The sequence below is a fragment of the Eretmochelys imbricata genome, chromosome 19 (assembly GCF_965152235.1).
Source record: "Eretmochelys imbricata isolate rEreImb1 chromosome 19, rEreImb1.hap1, whole genome shotgun sequence".
NCBI lineage: Eukaryota > Metazoa > Chordata > Testudines > Cheloniidae > Eretmochelys > Eretmochelys imbricata.
In genome coordinates this window covers 13,307,665-13,332,592 of record NC_135590.1, presented here as the reverse complement: position 1 = coordinate 13,332,592, position 24,928 = coordinate 13,307,665, and the positions used below count along the sequence as shown (strand labels likewise).

General features: G+C 54.8%; 1 protein-coding gene across 1 annotated transcript in view; it reads right to left on the bottom strand.

The window, feature by feature from the left end:
• Positions 1–24,928, bottom strand: part of PTPRU (protein tyrosine phosphatase receptor type U) — a 299,318-nt gene that overhangs the window by 32,210 nt on the left and 242,180 nt on the right. Inside the window, 10 exon segments of the mRNA XM_077837733.1 lie at positions 3,896–4,069; positions 4,534–4,683; positions 5,392–5,527; positions 7,757–7,911; positions 10,196–10,312; positions 10,409–10,506; positions 11,829–11,865; positions 14,596–14,613; positions 19,386–19,462; positions 22,728–22,800. Coding sequence (XP_077693859.1) covers positions 3,896–4,069; positions 4,534–4,683; positions 5,392–5,527; positions 7,757–7,911; positions 10,196–10,312; positions 10,409–10,506; positions 11,829–11,865; positions 14,596–14,613; positions 19,386–19,462; positions 22,728–22,800 — 1,035 coding nt within the window.

Sequence of the window (24,928 nt, the reverse complement as noted above, 5' to 3'; positions counted from 1 at the left end):
GAATCCATGAATCTCTGCCTGAGGGTCAGAACACGTGCAATCACGGCTCTCCTCTCCCACAACTGCCAACAGCTTTCTCATTTCTTGTCGGCGTCGTGATCTAAATAACAGCAACATGCCCCGAATGTGTCTCTCTCAAGACACAAGCTCCTCTTTCTGCCTCCTTGAAGGAGCCTTAACTTGCCAAGCGACATGCCAGACGCCAAGTACCTTGTGAGATGGCGGCTGTTCATCATCCACTTTCCCACTTCATTACCACCTCCCGGGGACTCGCCGCACCCCCGGGAAGGAACACCTCGGCAGCGTTCACTTTCAATATTGCCTGCTCCTTCCTTTGGCTGCTCTTTTGTTAGACACATTTGCAACACTTCAGCTTGTGCCGTGGCAAGTAACTTCTGTGCATAATGGATTTCCTTTCCCCGCCTGAGAAAAGGGAGGAAAAAACCCTTCCAAGTTTCTTTTCTCGCACGTATGTCACCTACTCATCTTGTGTGCTAACAGAGTGACACTCTTCCATGCTATGGGTGCAAACCAAAGTGGGCAGCACTTGTTGCAAATGTGTCGGCTTTCCCCTTTTGTTCCAGTTGCTCATGGAGCTGGATCGCTACTTGTAGGAATTCATAGAATAGTTTGGGCCACTTGTGAAATCTGTCGGTGAGAGGCAGCAGCCGTTTCATCCCCATAGAATGAATGAGACTGGTTATGACATTGGACTGAGGCTCAGGAGATCTGGATTCAACTCCCAGTTCTGCCACAAACTCCATACAAGACCTCAGGAAGTCACTGAATGTCTCAGCGCAGCAAAACTCATCTGTCACATGGGGATAATGATACTTGCTTTCACCCAGCCTCTGTCTGTCTTGTCTGTTTAACTTGTAATGCTCTTTGTAGGCCTCACGTGTGTCTGTCCAGAGCCTGCTGCAATGGGGCCTTGATCTAGTTTGGGGTCTTTTGGTGTTATTGGAATCCCACTAAATACGGTAAATAAAATAATCTGTTAAACAGAATCTAAATTCCTAGTTCTCATTGAACCCACTCAGACTGCTCAAGCCTTCTCATAAGTATAAATCAAACAGAAACCTCTTAAACAAGAGGTTTTGACCTCAAATTGGCCCTGTCAACACTGGTTCTCCACTTGTGAGGTAACTCACTTCTCTTCATGTGTCAGTATATTTATGCCTGCATCTGTAATTTTCACTCCATGCACCTGAAGAACTGGGTTTTTTACCCACGAAAGCTTATGCCCAAATAAATCTGTTAGTCTTTAAGGTGCCACTGGACTCCTTGTTGCTCTTAAAAGAGAAAATGTTATTCCCCTGGAGCCCAGCCTGCTGGGTCCAGTGAGTCCTCTAGCAGCTGTATGATAATGCCTCCACTTAACAAATGCTCCCTTTTATCTAGTCATCTCTCTCTTGCATAGCTCCTTGTGGTGCAGTGCCAGGTTGTTCCTTTATCTCCGTGAAATGAATTGATCTTAATCCACATCCCAATGTACAGATATCAGGCTCACAAATTCCAGCATCCCATTCCATATTACCTGCCCCCCTCAGCAGCAAGGCTAAGGAGGAAGGCTGGCCCAGAGGTTAGGGTACTAGCTGGAGACTTGGGTTCAAGTTCTTGCTCTGCCACAGACTTCCTGCATGATCTTGGGCAAATCACTAAAGAGCTCTGTGCCTCAGTTTCCCATCTGTCTCACGGGGATGATAGCACTGCCCTGCCTCCCAGGGGTGAACTGTTCAGGTACTACAGCAAGGGAGGCCATATAAGAACCAGAGACAGCAAATGTTGAATTGAGCCCCAAGTCTGCCAGACTCATTTCAACACCGGAAATGCCACAGCGCTCAGCGCTTAAAGTGTCACAGGGATCAGTGTTATGTCCAAACTTACTAGGACAGACTGGGCTGACCGACCTTCACCAGCCCTTAAAGAACATGACATTTCTTAACAACAAAAATAGATGATGACAAGGGGTTTAATCCTTCACCGCGAATAAGAACATAAGAACGGCCATACTGGGTCAGACCAAAGGTCCATCTAACCCAGTATCCTGTCTTCCGACAGCGGCCAATGCCAGGTGCCCCAGAGAGAATGAACAGAATAGGTAATCAAGTGATTCATCCCATTGCCCATTCCCAGTTTCTGGCAAACAGAGGCAAGGGACACCATCCCTGCCCATCCAGGCTAATAGCAATTGATGGACCTATCCTCCAAATCGGTCCAAAGAGCTTTGCACTCAGCAAAGTGTAAACGAAATTCTGTTCTCTGACCCAGGCTGTTCCTGAAGCAGAGATCCAGTGAGAGAGGCCTGGTGATACAAGAAAACCAAAACAACATAAAACAAAGCTCGCTGTGTGTGTTAGCCAAAGGTGAAGCTTCCCCAGAACAGATGGCTGTTGCTACAGAGCCATTCATAGCGACTGCCTCTGGTTTATTAAGTGATTCTGCTGTAAGTGAAAGCAGATAACAGGGAGACAAGATCTGTATGAAGACATAACGTGATAAACTGCCCACGGGATGAAAATCGCAGAGCTCAGCTGGAATGCGCTGGGCCCCCGATGTAATCAGGAGTGCTACAGGAATCCAGGGGCAGGGAGGGAGGGGATGCTGGTCTTAGGGAATGCACCATGCGATGGGAGTTGATTCATTGCTGCACGGACGTGAAAGTGCCCTGCTTGGTCTGAAGAAAGAAAAGCGGTTTCAGTGATAAACGACCCATCCCTTCACGCTGTAGGCAGCGTGCTCAGAGCTTCCAGGCTTCTGCGTCCTTTCTGCTTCATTTGCAACAGCATTCCTCTCAACATCATCCTGCCTCAGGGGAGTGGGGGGACCAAGGAGCAACTGCAGCATCTGTAACCATTGCCGAGATTTGGGAGTTAAGCTTATACATGGGAGACAGCATGGCCCAGGGGGCAGGGGTCTAGCCAAGGAGTTGGGAGGATCTGGCTCTGACATCCACCTGCTGTGAATCATGTCACACCTACATGCCTCAGTGTTTCCACCCATTAAATGATGGTAATGATCATGACCTTTCTTTGTAAAGAGCTTTTGAGAGCTACAGAGGAAAAGTGCTATATCAGAGTTAGGTGCCATTATACAAAGAAACAACCCAGCCTGCCTGTTGTCTATTCTTTCCTTCCTTCCCCATCTCTTTCTCTGCTGTTTACAGGACATCCCCCGCTGCAGAGCCTCAGCACTGACCTATAAGGTCTCCTCCTTATAGCTAAATACACACATCCAACATGCACCTACATCTTAGACTTTGGGGGGCTGTACGAAATGGGGCCAGAATTTTAACCAACCCCAGATTTTGTGTGGAAAAGGAAACACATGCACCGTGGTGGGATTTCACAGTGCAAAGGCCGGCAGCCCTGACTGTGCCCGGTTCAGAGCAAAACTGACGAGCAAGCCCAAGTCACTTCTCCGATGTGCTCCTAACGACACACAGGCTCCTCCCACCCCACTCCCTGCATCACACCCAGAAGGCACACAGCAAGCCAGGCTCTTGGTTCCACTAGATAATGTTATCACCATATGCAGGGGCTCAGAACCAAGGGGGCTGAGTCTTCATGGACCTATAGCCCAGGGAGCCATTGCAGGGGGAGCTTGAAATGTTACTATTCTGATCTGGTGATGCTGCGGCCAGCTCCTCAAAAGTGTGTAGGTGCCTAATTCCCATTGATTTCTAAGGGAGTCTGGTACCTGCATACCTTTGAGGATCTGGGCCTACTTGCCCATTTCGCAACCCTGTCAGTGTGGGCGCCGGGTGCGTGGCCGTGAGGAATCAGAACCCCAAGGGTCCAGTAGCAGAGAAAGTGAGAACTAAGATCGGGCTATTTCTCTGGCCTTCCCACCACCCCGGGATGAGCAGGCGCCAGCTCCCTGGGGGTGCACTCACGTCGGTTAAGGCCGCATTGATGTAGTTGTTACTGTCGCCATCCATGGAGATGAGGAAGGGAAGGCATCGGTCTGGAGGCAGGACGTCCATGCTTCGGTTCTTCTCCCGGTTCCGCGGCAAGAGGGCGATGCTGCACTCCTCCACGTCCAGGTGGGGTGTGACCGAGTTCAGGGTCTGCGAGGCACACAGCGCCGGGGTTACTAAACCCATCCCTCCCCCCGCAGGCTCCCCTTTCCATCTGAACTAGACCCAGCCTGCGACTTGCACTAACAGGGCTGCTCTGCTCAGCAGCAGAGCTCCCTGGGGCGTGGGCCCTCAGCAGAGCTCCCTTCCACGTGCAAGGCCAGCATTGACTGCAGCCTCAAGGGAGAAGTGAGGGAAGGCGGCTCTCTGGTTGCCTGGTGACACCCCACCTGGACGGGGGCTTCTGGCCTCCCACAGGCAGATGCTGTCGGTAGTAACTGGCTGAGTCTGAGCTGGGGAGCGGGATGGGGGCAGGGCACAGGGCAACAGGACACTTGTTGGCTTTGAATGTAGTTCCTAGGAACGTCTTGTCCCCAGGAAGGACTGGCAGCATCTCTGTAGCCTCCCAAGGGTGAATGGAGCCCCCGGCCCAGGGAAGTCTCCCGGGTGCTCACCTGGAATTCCTCCCGCAGCTGCGAGGAGTTGCTCTGCGGTTCTATCCTGACCATCTCCTTGTACGTTGGCTTGAATTCGCTGACCGGGATGGCAGTTTCCCCACACAGGCAGGCTTCCAGGATGGCGTCGTGGATGAAGACGTACTGCTCCTTCAGGGGGAGGGAAGACACCAGCATTAGCAATGGGCTCCAGGAGGGGAGCAGAGAAGGGGGCCCTTTGAAGAGGCCCCGGACACAGCAGGACTCGCTACTCCGTCAGGGGCACATATACAGTACAAACGCTGACTCTGCTGCCCTGAGCTGCCACTATACCTAGGTGAAGTGGCCCAGCATTGCCCACCTGGGGAGCCCTCTGGGAAGGATTAAGCCAAATGCCCATGGCTCTCCAGACCCCGCAGACCTTGCCATGTTTGCTGAGGCCATTCCTGGAAGGACATTGCCAGACATGGTGGCAGGGGCGGGTTTTTTGCTTTCCATGGGAACATCAGAGGATGTTATGGAGACAGAGCAGCAACACCTGATGCAGGAAGGGCTAATTAATTAAGATTAAGCATCACTAACTATTTTAATTGACTGCTCACGCAGGGCCAGGACTTAGGGAATCCCTGTATAGGGAACACAGGCTGGTAGCTAGGGAGTCAGAGAGAACCACAGGATCTGCCTGTGTCCAGCAGCCTCAGTAACAAGTCTCCTTTAGATGCATCCCAGCCCAGTCCTGTCTCTCCTCCTGGCACCAGACTATGGTGGATACAGAGAAGGGAGGGGAACAGACTCTGCACCTGATACCAGATCTGGGAAGCCTGTTGTTAAAAGGCAGAAGTGGGGGGGTGTCTTCCCCCCTTTACCCTCCCTACACACCTCGGTCTGGATCATGTTGATTCTCCGTGAACACAGCGTTTTCACGCAGTTGTAAATGTCCACAACGCCCTCGCACTCGGCCATGTCCAGCATCACATCCAGGACGATGTAACAGCCTGTCCTCCCGGTGCCAGCACTGGGGCAATGGGGAGTGGGAGGGGAACAAACAAATACAGGATCAGTAATTACATGGGAGTAAAGCCTGCAAAACCTGTCGGTGACGTCAAATGACAGCACGACACACAGACACAACACACCCTCACACGGCATGACACATGACACAGAAACACACACAGGCACCAGCTCAAACCCTCGCCAGTGAGTCTGTCCCTCCTACAGACAGACCAGGTGGAAGAAGCTTAAGTTATCCCTACACTGCAATCACAGGGTGCCGACCCAAACGACCTTTAATCTGGACCAGCCCAGCTGCAGCAGTGCATGTTTCAGCCTGGACTAGCCGCCTGAGTAATCACCCGGGGCCCTAGGTGGGTTTGTGCAGCCTGCGCTGAAGCCCGTGCTGCCACAGCTTCACTACTAGGGTACCTGAGCCACCTGGATTAAGACTAGTTTAAGTCTGGCCACCTGAGCTGTACCCCGGGTCTGCAGTGTAGACATACCCTTAGAAACATCCCAGCACTGCCCATCACACTCACCCCATCAGACAATCCACTTGTCTGAGCCATACCAACCCCCAGCACGCCAGGAATGGATTTACTCCCCCCGCCCTCTTTTCCCAGAGGCTTTTATAGTGAAATACTAATTTCTGGGGCTGATGAATCACTCCCCATGATTATCAGTGATTACAGACTACGGGGACTAATCACACTCCTTGTCTCCAGTGAATGAATACTGATGAGGCAATTGACAAGGAGAAATCAAATAAAAAATCCCTCTCATTCATCAGCTCCTCCTTGTTTGCCCAGCAGAGGAAGAGCCGTGAACACCGTCGCAAAGGAAGTCTGGGACGCTCTGATTGATGGTCAGACAGGACAGGCACTTTCTGTTCTGTTTCAGGTTCAAACCAGAGGCCTGGCCACTCATTCCTGGCCCTAATCTTCTCCTTGAGCCTGACCAGTCCTTGCATGTAAGATCTCCAAGAAATGATGTAACGGGGCCACGAGCAAACTCAAATCCCTACCAACATAGGTTAACTGAGACCAAGTGGGAAGGCCAGTTCTGAGCACAGACTGAGGAGTTTATTTGAAGGTGAACAACCCCAGCAGCTGGGAGCATATAAATGGAGAGGAAGGAAGCACTGGGGGGAGAGCTGAGAGCCTGAAGGAAGGTAGAGGTAGGCAGAACTAGCTGGTGCTAGCTCACAGGGGACCACCCAGTGACAGTGATTCAATATTCTCTTCCACATCCTGTCCTGAACTGCTGAGTTGTGTTGCCATGTGCTGCTAAATAGCTGCCCTGCTCCACCCTAGAAGTGGCTGCATTTCTGTGAAAGACAGGGGATTCCTGGAAGAGATCACCAGCTGGTGGCTGTGGGGGGAACCCCTAAAAGAGGAGTTTGTGGTCTTAAATTGAGTATTTACAGGTGGCCAGCTGTCCACATTCCCATGAAAAACCCATCACAGATGGGACTCACTGGCCTCCATAGCAAAGCTTGCTCTAGGAATTATTTGGTGGGAGTTCTCTGGCCTGTGCTATGGACAGGGACAGACTAGATGGTCACAATGGTCCCTTCTGGCTTTCGAATCCATGAATCTCAGTGGAGCGGTCCTGAGTCTAACTGGCCAGGGGGACTGAACAACACACACTCAAGTGACAGTGGACGCTCCGAAGCAGGGTTAGATGCTGGCTTGAGGGGACAGCATGGGAGATGTTTGTACTGAGACTGAACAGATGCTTTCAGGCTCTGGGTCAACCTGGATTCATTTCACCAGGCTGTAAATTCACGTCAGGAGAACACGCAGGCCCCTGTGCAGCGCTCCAAATCGCAAGTGCTTGAAATACACACCCTCCCCTAGATGCCTCCTATTTCAGAGGCACCTGCTACCCATCAGCCTGGGTAAGAACATTTTACAGCTCAGTACATTCATGCAGAGACATCCAACCCCGAGCCATAAACCAGAGGCTCCTTACCTGCCGCAGCCAAGTCACACATTTCATAGCTCCCTGTTAAATATTTTACTATCGAACCAAGTGTCCTACACTCCAAGCCAAAGCGCCCTGGGACATGATTCTATGGGGCAGGCCCCATCCCCTTGCTCAAGCCCTCCCACTTCTAGGGAGCTTCCGGTGTTCACACCCAGCCTCTCCAAATGCAGGAGTCACATGACGCCTATGAGTGCTGTGTCCCCTTCCACTGCCCGGCAGTGAAATCTCTGGGGTTCTCCAAGCAGCTGCAGCTGGTTCTTACCTGCAGTGGATGACTATAGGCCCTGCGTCGGGGGGCGTGGAAACCTTCACTCTTCGGATGAAGGCCAAGAGCCCGGTGGCGTGGTAAGGCACCCCGTGTTCGGGCCACGACGTGAAGTGGAACTGCTTTACCTCATGCCTCGCTGAGTAGCCCCTCTGTAAAGGAAGCACAAGGCAGGGTGAGGACAGAGGAATCCCGGAGGCAGGAGCCAAGGACCTGGAGAACAAAGGGGAATGGAGACCCAGACTCACTACAGCTGTCTCTGGATTCCAGGCAGCAGCAGATGGATCACTGTCGGTTATGCACCACCAGACCAAGATCGCTGGGGGTGGCTTTGCTGGCGCACATGCTAGTGATCTGGAGCACCTGACAGGTTGCCCCTCCGAGCAGGCTCCTCCCTGGCCCTGCGCCTCTGTTCCCCACTGGCCATGTCATCGCATTCCCTGGGGTGAGCGTGCCCAGGTGCTGCCGCGTGTGCGGTCACTCATGAACAGACGGGGTGGGTGTGATTCTCCATGACCCTACACCTTGGGCAGTCATTTACACCAGTCAGGGCTAGGTTAGGGTTAGCGGTTTAGAGTTAGCTTAGGGGGTTAGGGTTGGCTTAGGGGTCTAGGGTGATAATTTACACACACTGTGCCCAGAGGGAAGAACCTTGCCCCATACCTCTAGCGCCCCCTAACAAGATACAGTGTTCACAGTTCTATGTGGGCCCTGTGGATTAACCCCCGCAGGGATGAACTAAGTAGCAATTGCTAAGTCTTGCGAGCTGGCAGTGCCATGGACAGATGTTCCTGGTACCCTACAGCCACATAGTCTCAGCTCTTTTTCTGTCAGCGACAATGGGGTTAAAAACAGACAACCCGTGATAAGTAGCCCTTCTGCACAGGCCTCCGGGGCACCAAGGAATGGCCTGGTAATGAATACACTCGTTTCCAGGAAGCTGTTTGGTACCTAGCTCGTAATAAGACAGTAATTTTGTGTTCCTGCAGATTAGGGGGTACATTACACTTATTATATCCCAAGGTACCGTACTGTACAGTAATTGCCATGCAACCTGCACTCCACACTAGAGGATAGAAACAATAGTTCACTCCCTCTGCAATTACATGGTGCTTACCCTAAAATTAGATGATCAACAGTGACCATGTAAATAACGAGCAGTTCTACCCAGCCTGCCCGGAGCACGGCTCCTACTGCCTGATGGCCATGAGCACCAGTGACACAGCGCATGGCTTGGAGTGGGGTACAGAGAGTCTCACTACGAGTTTTGGGGTGCAACTGAGCCATGGGAAACTCACACTAAACAGCAACAGAAAAATAGGCTCCCTAGGAGAAGAGGGGGAAAAATAGGCTTCCCTAGGAGAAGAGGGGGAAGCCCCACTGTTTGGGGCATTTAAATGGGCCAGGACACAGCCCAGGACAATCATAGAATCATTGACCATCAGGGTTGGAAGGGACCTCAGGAGGTCATCTAGCCCATCTAGCTCAAAGCAGAACCTAATCCCCATCTAAATCATCCCAGCCAGGGCTTTAAGCCTGACCTTAAAAACCTCTAAGGAAGGAGATTCCACCACCTCCCTAGGTAACGCATTCCAGTGTTTCACCACCCTCCTAGTGAAATAGTTTTTCCTAATATCCAACCTAAATCTCCCCCACTGCAACTTGAGATGATTACTCCTTGTTCTGTCACCTGCCATCACTGAGAACAGTCTAGATCCATCCTCTTTGGAACCCCCTTTCAGGTAGTTGAAAGCAGTTATCAAATCCCCCCTCATTCTTCTTTTCTGCAGACTAAATAATTCCAGTTCCCACAGCCTCTCCTCATAAGTCATGTATTCAAGTCCCCTAATCATTTTTTTGCTCTCTGCTGGACTCTTTCCAATTTTTCTACAGAATGTACTGTAAGGAGCGATGCTGCCCTGGCCAGAGAGGGAGTGGAGGTCCTTCGGTCTTGTATCGGGTACTCCAACCAGAGCTGACCCCAAGCCCATTGAAGTCAATGGGAGTCTGTCCACTGACTGAATTAGGCTTTGGTTCAGGCCCTTGGTGAACAACTAACCCACTTCAGCATATCAAGACCAACCCCAGCATCCTGGGCCAAATTCTGCTCTCATATATCCCAGTGTAATCCAGAATGACTCCAGTGAAGTCAATGCAGTTACTCCAGGTTTACACTGCTGTTTATGAGAGCATGGTTTGTTTGCGGGGCTCTAGATGCACATGCATGGTGGCAGCTCTCTGCCTGTCAGTCCCTGGATTAGCCTGGCCCCCGGCATCTGCAAAGTGCTTGCAGACTTTGCTTGCTGGCAGCATCCCCTTCCCTGGGAAGCACAGGGGATTATCTGATACAAGCCAGGGAGCAACCTAACCTGGGATAGAACAGGCCTCCTGCATCCACAGGGATGAGGGATGAGCCAGCACAACGCAGGCACTTACCCTCTCCAGGGCGAATGTCCGGACGGCATATTCCGCCAGCATCTCCGATTTGACCAGGGTGATTTTGATGTCTCCGTACATCTCAGAGTCGTCCGGCCAGTACTTGGAACACTTCACCTGCCACAAGCAAACAGACCACGCTGTAGCACCGTGGGAGGACGGGCCCTAGCAGAGCCAAAGCTGTCAGGGACAGGAATGGGACTGGTCCCTTACCCTTCCCACCTCCACCAGCTTGGTGACCATCACGATGCTGGAACAGTGCTCCTGCCACACCATGCGCCAGAAATCGTACACCATTTCCTGCTTGGGTCCTGGGGGACAAAGAGGAAAAGAACTGAGACCCCATAGAGGAAACCACTATCCTCAGATCCCACTATGCCTCCCCGAGATCAGGGCCCCAGTGGGTTAGGATCTGTGTAGACACATACCAACAAACAGACCTGGCTCTGACGAGCTTCCAGTCTCAATATCATGCTACTTCCCTTTCCCCCTGTTCACTTTTTTTGGTAAATAAAACCCCTTGGGAGTCTGAAGCTAAAATGTCTCTCCTCACTGAAATGGTATCTTCCCCGGCTGACATAATTTTCTCTTGTTATTGTAGGGTTGCATGTGAGTGGTGGGCTGCTCACACTGGCTTGTTATTACAGTGCCACTTGTGGGCACTGAGGTGTGCAGACCGGTTTGTTATTGTAGGGTTGCATGTGAGTGGTGGGCTGCTCACACTGGCTTGTTATTACAGTGCCACTTGTGGGCACTGAGGTGTGCACACAGGTTTGTTATTGTAGGGTTGCCTGCCCGCAGTGGGGCTGCAGGCAGCAATTTTTTTTTCTTGCAAGGCTGCATGTGGGTTTTGGAATTGCGTGCACTGCCTTGCCATTGTAGAGCTGCACATGAGAGGCGGGCTGTGCACACCAGTTTGTTATGGTAGGGTTGCTGACAAGGCTGCCCATGGGCGCTAGCTTTGCTTCTCTTGTTATGGTAGGGTTGCTCCTGAGCACTGACCTGTGTAAACTCATTTATAATTGCAGGGCTGGTTGTGATAGCTGGAACCCTTGGATCTGAGCACAGTCCTGGTGAGCCACTGATGTGTTGTGTTGGGATGAAAGGATTAAGGAAGCCCACCTCTTGTCCCCTGACATAGCCCCTAGCCAATGAGAATGGAATGTCTCTTCACAGAGAATCCAGTTCATTGGTCGCCATTTCAATCAGACCTGGTAGTTGTTTCCACTTTAGGATTGAGCCAAAGGCTACTGAAGTCAACTGGAGTCTTTCCATTAACTTCAACATGCTTCGGATCAGGCCTAAATAACTCTGTAGTGTTTCTGTGCCCCATTTGGCCTGCAAAGGTCCCGGGCATCCTGCAGGGAGAATAGGGCTGTGCGCGAGGATTGCAAGTGATTGTTATTCAGTAGGGAATTTCCAGCCGGCATTTGGTTTGGTGCTAATGTGTTGGGATCAGAAAGCCCAGTCTCCAGCCCACCCTGCACTGAACCACGGATTTAATCTCCACATTACAAACCACATCCCCTGGGGGGAAAGCTGCAGGTCACTGGACCCCCGAGCACCGTCTGCCCAATGGCCCTGGGAGAGGCAGAGAATGAAAGACAAAGCCAGGAGCTCGAAGGCACTTTACCTTGAGTGGCTATGAAGTGGTTGGATCTGTGGTAACCCTGTAATGGAACAAGATTCTGTTAAACCTCTAGGGAAGGAAATCTGGTTGAGACACAGCTGATGAGCCACTCTCAGTGGGGGTTGCCATGAGACCCTGTTCCTATTGACCAAGTTGATGGCCAGCTCACCAGAGAACTGGACCATGGGGAGAGGGTAAAGCCCATGGCACAGAGTGACTACCTGGCATCCCTATGCATTTTCCCGGGCAGGGGGAAGGCTCAGGCCAGTGAGATTTCCCCTGCAGTGATCTCCGAACAAACACCATCCTCTGAACACGGGTATTTGTACTGGGCATAAAGCCTCTTGCTCAGAACTCTCCTGGGTCCCAGACAATGCCAGGCTGAGAGAGACTGACTGCACTCTGAGGCCAGGAGGAGACTAGTCAGTAGGACGCCTGGCTTCGATCCGAGACTCCCTGATGCTCCATGCCCCAGATAAGCTAAGAGTTTCCAGCTGGCCAGACCTGGAGCTTGTTGCGTTCTCTACAGGCCACTCTCAGCTGAAAGCCCCCAGACACAACCTTCCTTAAACACAGGTTCCCAGCCAGGATCAACAAGCACCCCCCAGTTCATGCCAATAAGGATGTTAGGCAAACTCCAGAGACACCCTCGAGGGGGGCGGGGGCTTTCTGACATCATCCCCTAGGTTCTGTCTACATCAGGAGCTCACGGCGTGATGCCCAGCTTGCGTTGACAGCCATGTCAGCGGAGGAACTGGCTGGCCGAGTACAAACCCGCCCAGACCCCACGGATATATCCTTGGGGCGGCTAGCCCCTGTCACTGCTGCCTGTGCAACCACGGCTACACGACTATTTCTAGCACACTATCTAGGTGAGAGTTCACACAAGTACGTGTGAGCTGGGGATCACACCCGGAGCACCAAGTGGGGACGTAGCCATAGAAATGTAGGGCTGGACAGGACCTCAAGAGACCATCTAGACCATCCCCTTAAGTCTTCCTACACCACCCCTGAGAGGTGTTTGGCACATGGGCATGACCCTGGGGGAGTTCCTCTCTCAGTAGCTACGGGGTAGGCAGTAGTGCGAGAGCAGCCCCCTTTCCGCAGGGATGGGGAGAGAAGGGAGAGGGCTGGGAACTATAAAGAATGAGGAGGAATGGACAGGGGGTGAACGGGGAAGGGAGTAAAGAGGACTCGGAAAAGAGGAGAGACGAGCAATCCGAGGGGTGGGGGAAAGGAATTTGAAAATGGGTCAAGTGGGGAAGAGGAGTGCAAGGGGGGAAACAAGACCTCAAAAGAGGGAGGTGGAGGACAGAGAGATTTCACTGTAGAATCCCCCAAGATCACCCCACCAACATGCTGGAGCAGACTCTGTGACCCCCCTCTGCCCCGTTCTCTACTCCAATTTGCTGTCGGAAGCCACTCACCTGGCCCCTTCTACTTACAGCCGGGCTGTGTCCACAGCACAGAAGCCAGAGAGACAATCAAAGCCCTGGCCTGACATTCAGAGGCCAGGTGCCTTGGTCAGAGGCTTCCTGCTTACACAACCGGCGCCGACAAACATTTGAAGGCTGTGGGTAATGTCACCGTGAGAGCCCTATTAATAATATCCCAGTCCGAAGCAGGCATGTGGACCCGGGTAATGGCCCACACTCCTCATTCATCTGAGCCAGTTACTGCAAACATTACTAATTCTGAGTAGGGAAGTGTCAGCCCAAACAGCAGAGCAAATCTTAACAAGGCCAATAACAGAACCAGGAGGGCTACAGCTGCAGACCCATCATGTGCAATTTCAGCAGGGTTTGTTTCCAGGGGTCAGTTTGCTGGTATGGGGGAAGCTGCCTTGACCATGCTTTAATGATGCAATTGCTGGAGATCGATAAGGAAATAAAAACACAAAACCTTCCGACAGCCAGACTGATGGGCAGACATACAAATAAAACCCCCCGGCTCCGTCAGGCTGCAGAAGGGGAGACACTGAGCCAGCCTGATTCTCACTGGTGCACAGGCCTCTCTAGCTGCTCCAGGGCTGTGAAGAGCCTTGTCTGCATGGGACAGTGTGATACAGGTGGAGTTATCCAGGCAGATATGATGGGGTGCCTGTGATAGGAGGGGGCTGGACTCCAGGATCCAAGAGGTCCCTGCTAGTCCTGTGTGGACATGCTTATTCCAGTACTGACTCATAGGTTCCAAGGCTAGAAGACACCATTGGGATCACCTAACCTGACCCCCTGTGGAACACAAGCCAGAGACCTGCCCCAAGACACTCCCTTGTGCAGAGCTTTAGAAAAACATCCCAGCTCGATTTAAAAAACAAGCAGCTTCTTTTGGATCATTTGTTTAGTTTAACCTTCTTTCCAAGCTCCGTAAGCTAAACCAAAAGCAGCCCTTGCGTGTCTGCTGGAGAGACAGACCTGTAGCACTGCACCGGTTTGAAGTCACACCAAAAAACCTTTCTCACGTAACCAAGGCCTCAGTGCCGATGACAATCCAGTCTTCTCTGCCTGCACCTATGGCCACCGCTCTGCTGTACCCATGTGCTATTGCTGGGCCTGATTCCCAGGTCACACAAGCAGTCTCTGTAAGAGGCAGGACTTGAACCGCAGCCTCCTGAGGGGCAGTTGAGTACCATCTAACAGGCACCTGTACACATCTACCCCACTTGCATCAGGGCCAGAGCACATGCTGGAAGGAAGTCCCCAGGTTGGTGTCTTGGGAGGAGTAAAGGAAAGTGGGGGAAAAAGTGAGGAGAGGGATATAGGCTACTTACTTCTCGGTTTATCCGAATCTTAATGATCCCAATCGGACACAAGTTGAAAAGAAAAAGAGACCAGAGACAGGAAGATTAGTAAGGTACAGTCCAAGAGATGGATCAGAACACGGCAGCCATGGGAGCGGGTCACAGATGACAGACAGCAGAGAAAAGAAGCAGCAGCAACGGCCCATGGGGGACTCAGCATTGCTCCTGCTATCCCATTGGATCAGCCAGGCAGAATGAACTAACTGGGACAGCCCATCCCCCTAGACCCTATGGGGGCATTGCTCAGCTGGGGGGAGACCCAGCTGCGATGGGGCGGGGGGGGGAACGAGGGGCCTTGGCTCCGGTTCAGGAAAGAACTTGCCAAAGAAGTTCTGTGTGAGCCCCCAGGTTTGCCAGGCTCTCGCTGCAAACTGAGCGGTGCTGGCAAGCCCAGGAGAACCACTGCGGCGCTTCATATAATAACTATAGACTGAGGTTGGACTAATTCCCATGCAAACGACTCGAGGGATAGATACATCTGGCATGATCCAGGATAGATTCCCCCATCACCCTGCCCATGCACCCTTCCCAGATTACTCCAGCCCTCGGCTCCCGACCCAGCCCTGCCTGTGTCCCTCGGCCTGACCCACTGGATACCCCATCACCCCAGCCCTGCCTCTGCCCTCAGCCTGACCCACTGGATACCCCATCACCCCAGCCCTCGGCTCCCGACCCAGCCCTGCCTGTGTCCCTCGGCCTGACCCACTGGCAGCTGCGTAGCCAGGTGGAGGGCACAGGGGGAGCGATCCAAAGAAGAGGTGCACCCGCTGCGGCACTTTTACTCCCCCGGCGGCGGGCTGGCGGCCGGCCTCACTCGCGCCGGGTGTCTGCAGCCGCACTGAAGGTCCCGCCGCCGGGGGACTAGAAGTGCCGCAGCGGGTGGCGCCTTTTTTGGGGATCGCGCCCCCTGTTCCCTCAACAGGGGAAAATTGAAAAGGGGCCAAGACATTCACAAGGCGCCACTTGTGCTCAGTGGGGGAGCGGCCGCTGCCCCGCTCCCCCCCCCCCCAAGCTACGCCACTGCCCACTGGATACCCCATCACCTCAGCCCTGGGCTCCCCACCCAGCCCTGCCTCTGCCCTCAGCCTGACCCACTGGTTACCCCATCACCCCAGCCCTGGGCTCCCCACCCAGCCCTGCCTGTGCCCTCAGCCTGACCCACTGGATACCCCATCACCCCAGCCCTGGGCTCCCCACCCAGCCCTGCCTCTGCCCTCAGCCTGACCCACTGGATACCCCATCACCTCAGCCCTGGGCTCCCCACCCAGCCCGGCCTGTGCCCTCAGCCTGACCCACTGGATACCCCATCACCCCAGCCCTGGGCTCCCCACCCAGCCCTGCCTCTGCCCTCAGCCTGACCCACTGGATACCCCATCACCTCAGCCCTGGGCTCCCCACCCAGCCCGGCCTGTGCCCTCAGCCTGACCCACTGGATACCCCATCACCCCAGCCCTGGGCTCCCCACCCAGCCCTGCCTGTGCCCTCAGCCTGATCCACTGGATACCCCACCACCTCAGCCCTGGGCTCCCCACCCAGCCCGGCCTGTGCCCTCAGCCTGACCCACTGGATACCCCATCACCCCAGCCCTGGGCTCCCCACCCAGCCCGGCCTGTGCCCTCAGCCTGACCCACTGGATACCCCATCACCCCAGCCCTGGGCTCCCCACCCAGCCCTGCCTGTGCCCTCAGCCTGACCCACTGGATACCCCATCACCCCAGCCCTGGGCTCCCCACCCAGCCCTGCCTGTGCCCTCAGCCTGACCCACTGGATACCCCATCACCCCAGCCCTGGGCTCCCCACCCAGCCCTGCCTGTGCCCTCAGCCTGATCCACTGGATACCCCATCACCCCAGCCCTGGGCTCCCCACCCAGCCCTGCCTCTGCCCTCAGCCTGACCCACTGGATACCCCATCACCTCAGCCCTGGGCTCCCCACCCATGCCTGCCTGTGCCCTCAGCCTGACCCACTGGATACCCCATCATCCCAGCCCTGCCTCTGCCCTCAGCCTGACCCACTGGATACCCCATCACCTCAGCCCTGGGCTCCCCACCCAGCCCGGCCTGTGCCCTCAGCCTGACCCACTGGATACCCCATCATCCCAGCCCTGCCTCTGCCCTCAGCCTGACCCACTGGATACCCCATCACCTCAGCCCTGGGCTCCCCACCCAGCCCGGCCTGTGCCCTCAGCCTGACCCACTGGATACCCCATCATCCCAGCCCTGCCTCTGCCCTCAGCCTGACCCACTGGATACCCCATCACCTCAGCCCTGGGCTCCCCACCCAGCCCGGCCTGTGCCCTCAGCCTGATCCACTGGATACCCCATCACCCCAGCCCTGGGCTCCCCACCCAGCCCTGCCTGTGCCCTCAGCCTGACCCACTGGATACCCCATCACCCCAGCCCTGCCTCTGCCCTCAGCCTGACCCACTGGATACCCCATCACCCCAGCCCTGGGCTCCCCACCCAGCCCGGCCTGTGCCCTCAGCCTGACCCACTGGATACCCCATCACCCCAGCCCTGGGCTCCCCACCCAGCCCTACCTGTGCCCTCAGCCTGATCCAGTGGATACCCATCACCCCAGCCCTGGGCTCCCCACCCAGCCCTGCCTGTGCCCTCAGCCTGACCCACTGGATACCCATCACCCCAGCCCTGGGCTCCCCACCCAGCCCTGCCTGTGCCCTCAGCCTGACCCACTGGATACCCCATCACCTCAGCCCTGGGCTCCCCACCCAGCCCGGCCTGTGCCCTCAGCCTGATCCACTGGATACCCCATCACCCCAGCCCTGGGCTCCCCACCCAGCCCTGCCTGTGCCCTCAGCCTGACCCACTGGATACCCCATCACCCCAGCCCTGCCTCTGCCCTCAGCCTGACCCACTGGATACCCCATCACCCCAGCCCTGGGCTTCCCACCCAGCCCTGCCTATGCCCTCAGCCTGACCCACTGGATACCCCATCACCCCAGCCCTGGGCTCCCCACCCAGCCCTGCCTGTGCCCTCAGCCTGACCCACTGGATACCCCATCACCCCAGCCCTGGGCTCCCCACCCAGCCCTGCCTGTGCCCTCAGCCTGATCCAGTGGATACCCATCACCCCAGCCCTGGGCTCCCCACCCAGCCCTGCCTCTGCCCTCAGCCTGACCCACTGGATACCCATCACCCCAGCCCTGGGCTCCCCACCCAGCCCTTTCTCTGCCCTCAGCCTGACCCACTAGATACCCCATCATCCCAGCCGTGGGCTCCCCACCCAGCCCTGCCTGTGCCCTCAGCCTGACCCACTGGATACCCATCACCCCAGCCCTGGGCTCCCCACCCAGCCCTGCCTCTGCCCTCAGCATGACCCACTGGATACCCCATCACCCCAGCCCTGGGTTCCCTAGCCAGCCCTGCCTCTGCCCTCAGCCTGACCCACTGGATACCCCATCACCCCAGCCCTGGGCTCCCCACCCAGCCCTGCCTGTGCCCTCAGCCTGATCCACTGGATACTCCTCATCTGGAGTACTGTGTCCAGTTTTGGGCCCCACACTACAAGAAGGATGTGGAAAAATTGGAAAGAGTTCAGCGGAGGGCAATAAAAATGATTAGGGGACTGGAACACATGACTTATGAGGAGAGGCTGAGGGAACTGGGGATGTTTAGTCTGCAGAAGAGAAGAATGAGGTGGGATTTGATAGCTGCTTTCAACTACCTGAAAGGGGTTCCAAAGTAGATGGATCTAGACTGTTCTCAGTGGTAGCTGATGACAGAACAAGGAGTAATGGTCTCAAGTTGCAGTGGGGGAAGTTTAGGTTGGATATTAGGAAAACTTTTTCACTAGGAGGGTGGTGAAACACTGGAATGCGTTACCTAGGGAGGTGGTGGAATCTCCTTCCTTAGAAGCTTTTAAGGTCAGGCTTGACAAAGCCCTGGCTGGGATGATTTAATTGGGGATCGGTCCTGCTTTGAGCAGGGAGTTGGACTAGATGACCTCCTGAAGTCCCTTCCAACCCTGATATTCTATGATTCTATGACACCCCATCACCCCAGCCCTAGGCTTCCCACCCAGCCCTGCCTGTGTCCTCAGCTCGACCCACTGGATACTCCATCAGTTCATGGGCTCGCAACCCAGTCCTGCCTGTGCCCTCAGGCTGACCCACTGGATACCCCATCACTCCATGGGCTCCCCACCCAGTCCTGCCTGTGCCCTCAGGCTGACCCACTGGATACCCCATCACCCCAGCCCTGGGCTCCCCACCCAGCCCTGCCTGTGCCCTCAGCCTGATCCACTGGATACCCCATCACTCCATGGGCTCCCCACCCAGCCCTGCCTGTGCCCCTCCGCCTGACCTGGCGTTTCCCCTGATATTCCATTTCTGGTGCCCTCCACACACAGGTATAGAGCTTGGTCCATGGGGTGGGGAGGAAAAGACCACAGAGGAAAGAGGGAATGAGAGAGAGAGAGGAGCAGAAGGGGGAGATGGGATACTGGGGCACTGCGGGGAGGAATAGCAAGAACCAAAGAACATACATCGGGCAGGCTGTGGGAGCAGAGTTGTGCTGGGCCCTGTCATGCAGGGTGCGGTGGGTTAGTTAGTCAAACCTCCGGACATTCCTCCCGGGGGATCCCTCCTCCCTCCACGCGCTGCTCGGATTTGCAGAACCATCCCTTGCAGAACATGCATGGCCACACACAGATGCTGCGAGGTCCACACGCTGCCCCTCCTATCCCCCCGCAAGCGCACTGCGGGGACGCCGAGGTCGGGCCCTGAGCCCCCTGAGTACTCACGTCGATGTAGTTAGCGTTGATGTAATCCGAATTGGGGTCCCCGAGCAGTGGGTGCAGCTTGACTCGATGTCGGTCATCTGGAGAGCAAGTCAGACAAAGAGGCTGTGACAGTGCAGAAAGGGGGCGGCAGGCATGGAGACAACGGCCCGTGGTCCCTGCACGGCTCCAGCCCAGCTCTCTGTGCCCTTCTGAGCACTCCCCTTGGGGGAACGCAGCTTCTTATCAAAGATCTGCTGATGTCGCTCACTCCTGATCCGCAGCCCCCTGCTACTCCAGTCCTGCCTCTCCTCCACCCCAAGCCCCACCGATGTCCCTTGCTCTGGACCCATAGCCCCCCTGCTATTCCAGTTCTGTCCCCTTCCCTGCCCCCATCAATGCCTCACACCTGACCAATAGCTCCCTGCTATTCCAATCCTCCCCCCATCGGTATCCCTCACTCCTGACCCGTAGCCCCCTGCTATTCCAATCCTGCCTCCATCGATGCCCAGGCGTGGCCGGGTGGCTGTGCGGGCTGCCCTGTCCGCAGGTGCCACCTTTGCAGCTCCCATTGGCTGCGGTTCCTGGCTAATGGGAGCTGCCGGGGTGATGCTTGGGGTGGGAGCAGCGTGCAGAGCCCCCTGGCTGCCCCTACGCGTAGGAGCCGGAGCATAGACATGCCGCTGCCTCCGGGAGCCATGGCACATGCGGAACAGGGAAGCCCCTGACCCCACTCCCCAGCAGGAGCTCAAGGGCCGATTAAAACAACTGAAGGGCCGAATGTGGCCCCCGGGCTGTAGTTTGCCTACCCCTGAATTAGAAAGGGGTGGGCAAACTCACCGGCTGCCAGGGGCAGAAAGAGGGTGTGTAAGCAGGGAGGAGTTGAGAGTCCTTCTCTCCCCCTCCCGCAGAGCAGAGGCGCCTGTGGTTGGCCTCTGTGACACACTTGACACAATTTGCTCCCACTCTGCAGCCATGTGAACGACCAGCAGCAATTTGCACAGCAGAGAGAGGAGCCAGATATATTTAGAAGCAATAAAAATAACCAGGGGAAGGTATTTCAGAGCAGCCTCAATGCGGTGATACAGCTTTGGCTGGGTTTTGATACACTTTTTGTCCCCCACCCTGGGGTGCACCCCGCATCACCCCCCGCTAAATCACAGCAAGGTGATAAGCACTGGGGCAGGTCTCCCCCTGACATACCCTCCCCTATCCCCAAAGTGGGGCAGCAGACAGAGCAAGGAGGTTCTTTGGGAGGGGGCTGGTGGGTTGGTATAAACCAGTACGTCCTGGGGTTAGCTCAAAACTCAGCCTCCTGTCCGAATTTCTATCCACGAAAGAATTGGCCTGGATGTCACAAAATCCACAGGTCCAGCCCATTTTCCTTGTGAGCCTGCAGCACAGAAAAGCACCCCTCCTGCGTTCCTTTGGGGGTTTGCAATGGAGAGAGGAATGCGGGGAAGACGTTGCGTTTATAAGGGACTGCACTGCGTTGGGACATGGCCTTGCAATGCTTCACTGCTAGGGGAATACTGGCCCCTGGGGACGATGGGAATTCCATTGCAGCCCTAGACTGGGAAACACAAATCTCTCCCCTGAGCTTTGCAGAGCGTGGCCTCTGGCAGAATGACTCTGGGTCACCATTTGTCACAGATTCCCTGTGGTGCTGCTCCATGTCGGCCCAAGGCTCAGGGATGGCGCCCGCCTCTTCCTGGTGGTGGGGGCTGTTGTGGGCCTTAGCCCCACCTTGCCACGAGGCCCCACCTCCTGCTCCTCCTCTGGCCCGAGACCCCGCCCCTGGCCAGGCCAAAAGCCAGAGTCAGGCAGTAGTATGAACCATGCAGGGAGTCTGGGCCGCTGAGGGGAACCCCGGAGTCCTGGACCCTCCATCTGCCCTGGGCAGTGCACCCCCGGGGGGCAGGGACACAGACCAGGGGCTGCTTTTGGGCACCCCAGCCCACCATCCAGGGCAGGTGGAAGGTGCAGGGTTCCCTATAGTGCCCCAGGCTCCCTAAGCGGCTCTTACCATGGCCTGGCTCCGACTTCTGGGCTGTCCAGGGACTTGGGAGAAGAGGAGGAGCAGGGCCAGGGCCACGGAGGAGGCAGGGCTCCTGCATGTGTCCCAGTTTTGCATTTTGAAAAGGTGGTCACGCTAGTGGAACGTACCCTGGCTGTTGGGGTAGGGACCTGGCCATGGGATCATGCCAGAGGAGTAAAGCACTAGGACTCCGGCAGAAACAAGCCTTTCCGTTTCTTCTGTTCTTTAAGAGCCAATCGCTTAACCTTAGAGTGTTTATTGTGTCCACATCTGTCTATTTTCTTACCCTGTAAGCTCCCTGGGGCAGGAAAATGGCCATATAAGAGTTAGGTATTAATTAATAGCAATAAGTGTTCGTACAGCACCTAGTGCCACGGGGCCCAACTTGTCCATAGCCTTTGAGCACCACCAAACGTGTCCTATACTAGTAATGCATCTGATGAAGTGAGCTGTAGCTCACGAAAGCTTATGCTCAAATAAATTTGTTAGTCTCTAAGGTGCCACAAGTACTCCTTTTCTTTTTGCGAATACAGACTAACACGGCTGCTACTCTGAAACCTATACTAGTAGGGTCTATCAAGGCCAAAGGAGCCAGTGTTGCATGCAGCTCCAGCCTGTGAGCTAGACTCAAAGGCACAGAATGAATGGAAACCGCACCCCACAGACAAAGTGCCCCGAGCACGGGGATAACTGCTGCACTCCACCAGCCCAACACATTCGCTTGGCTTCTTCCCCCCAATGAATTTGATAGATTTTACCCCACAGGGAAGCTGCCCCGCCCCCTAATCCTGGCCTGACTGGCCACAGTTATTCTGCTCCACAGCCAGCCGCTCTGCAAAGCTTTGCCAGCTCTTCTCCGTCCTGCCCTGGCTCACCCCCTTATTCCAGATGTGCTCTCCCAAGACAGCCCTGCTAGCACCCTGAGCCTTCCTGTTCCAGTCCTGCCCCAGCCCATTGCACAGCTCGGCCATGCACAACTGTCACGACCTACCGCCCCTCGCTTCCCAGCTACTCCCCACACACGGCTCTGCCAGTGCACCTCATTTGTGATGCCTGGGCCTCTGCTGGGGTGAGGTTCTGTGAAGCAAATCTCTGGGAGGGACAGAAATGAAACCAACAACCGGGACAACACCCAAGAGCAAAGCACAACCTAGGTCCATGGAGTGAAGAGGCCAGCCCGTTCACCTGTTGTGCACCAGCGCATCACCCCTCCGCACCCCTGTCGCCTGTGCGTTGCTAGGAGACTCTTTGTAGAGGTTTCAAAGCATTCCAATATTAGGCAGGCAGGTTTTTCTGTTGTTTTTAAAGCCTTTGTCTCAGACACTTACAGGTTGGCATGTGATCCTGCCTCCCTTTGGTCTTGTCTTTCTTCTTGGATGCATCCCAGCCTTCAAAGAAACTCTAAAGAAAGCAGAAAAGTCTATTATCTATCCAGGGAACATATACATGGGATTCCCTCTGGTAGCCCCTGAAGCAAACGCCCCATCACACCTGCTCTAGGCTTAGGGTTGGGTGCAGTATCCATTGCAGTTTCGTCCAGCATTTTGACAGTGGAGATGGGGGGGGGGGGCGAAGTGCGGATGATGTTTTTGGGGGCTGTCCTAATTGCTGATGAGGAGGATCCTGCACCCAACAAGCTGAATGCTCCAGGACATTGAAGGGTCCCAGAATAGAACTTTCAGGCTCATCACGATACAATGTTGAGCTGCCAGGTCGTGATGTGCCACCACACCCGAGGGATCTCATCACACCACTTCACAACGCTGCAGTAGACTGCGACTGAGTTCCTGCCATAACGTAGTGGTGATAAGAGGCTGCGTGGTCTATGGGAATGAACACAGTACCTCCTGAGTCCCAATGTCAATGGCTCACCATGCATCTTGAGGCAAGTCTGTTTGTCTTTCTGTGCCTCAGTTTCCCAATCTGCAAAATGGGGCTAAAGCCTACCTTAGAGTCATAGAGTTTAAGGCCAGACGCACCCACCACTCTGACCTCCTGTGTATCACAGGCTACCAGCACCACACAGCACCCGCGCACTAAACCCAACAACCGAAATCAGACCGCAGTATTGCAACCCACAGGGGACGAGACTATTACGTGCCACAGGCAGAGAACAGGGGCACTGAGGTGACCAGTGCCTGAGGCCCCATCAATGGCAGGGAAATGATAAGTGAGGTGTACCCAGATAACCATGACAAGTGACCCCCACCCTCATGCTGCAGGGAAAGGCGAAAACCCCCCAAGGTTCCTGCTAACCTGACCGGGGGGAAATTCCTGCCCGATCCCACATAGAGCGATCAGCCGGATCCTGAGCACATGAACAAGAACCAGCTGCCAAGCACCTGAGAGAGAGAATGTTCAGTGCCACCTGAGAGTCCTGGCCCTCCCTGCCCAGTGTCCCATCTCTAGCCGTGGCCATCCCTGATGCAACAGAGGAAGGAGATTAAAAAATCCTCCCAGAATACATTGGGGGCAGGGGGGAATCCCTTCCTGACCCTGCAGATGGCTGGCTGTAACCCTGAAGCATGAACCCTTAGGAACGTAGGACATAAACTGGACGAGAGCCCCAGAGCTCTTGAGCTCTGCCCCCCACCATCACAAACAGCCCCATCATACCATTGCACTCATACATTTGTAAAGCTCTCTCATAGAACTAATTGCTTGCCCCACAACTCCTGTTGGGAGGCTGTTCCAAAACCGCACCCCTCAGTGGTTAGAAACCTTCTTCTGATTTCCAGTCTAGTTCATGGCCAGTTTATACCCATTTGTTCGTGTGTTAACAATTGCCTTTAGCTTAAATAGCTCTTCACTCTCCCTGCTATTTACCCACTAACATATCTACAGAGAGCCATCATATCCCCCCTCAACCTTCTTTTTGCTAAACTAAACACACCAAGCTCTTCCAGTCTCCTCTCAAAAGACAGGCCCTCTACTCCCTGATCCTCCTGGGTGCTCTTCTCTGCACCTGTTTCACTTTAAATTAAACTTTACGGACGATGGAGGACCAGAACCGTAAACAGTTTGCCAAACGAGGCCATACCACCGGGGTCCTGTCAAGCTTAACCTGTTCATGTTTGTGCAGCAATCTGAACACGCAATGCATTATCGAAGAACTAAGGACCCAATCCACAGTGATAGCATTGGTCTGCCGCTTCCCAACACCAAACACTGCAACATTGCGACACACAAGTTTGTCCCATCAGAGCAACTCAAAGCAGGTCCCTCCAGACGGACTTGAAGGTGTCTGGACCTAGCCAGCTGGTCAGTGCTATACATGCAGGAATTCCTTCCTGAGCCTCACATGCAACTAAGAATGTCCTGAAGCCTGAATTTGATTAGCCTTATTGAGGGACAGGAATGAGGAAATCGCACATTGCAAAAAGTGCCTTGGGGAAAGCGTGCTGGGGTCTTTAGGGACTTCCCTGGCACACAGCACATTGTCCAGCCACACAACACACAACACAGTCTGCTTTCCTTAGGCCAGAGGAAGTTGTTAGACTGTAAGCTCTTTGGGAGTGCATCATTTTAT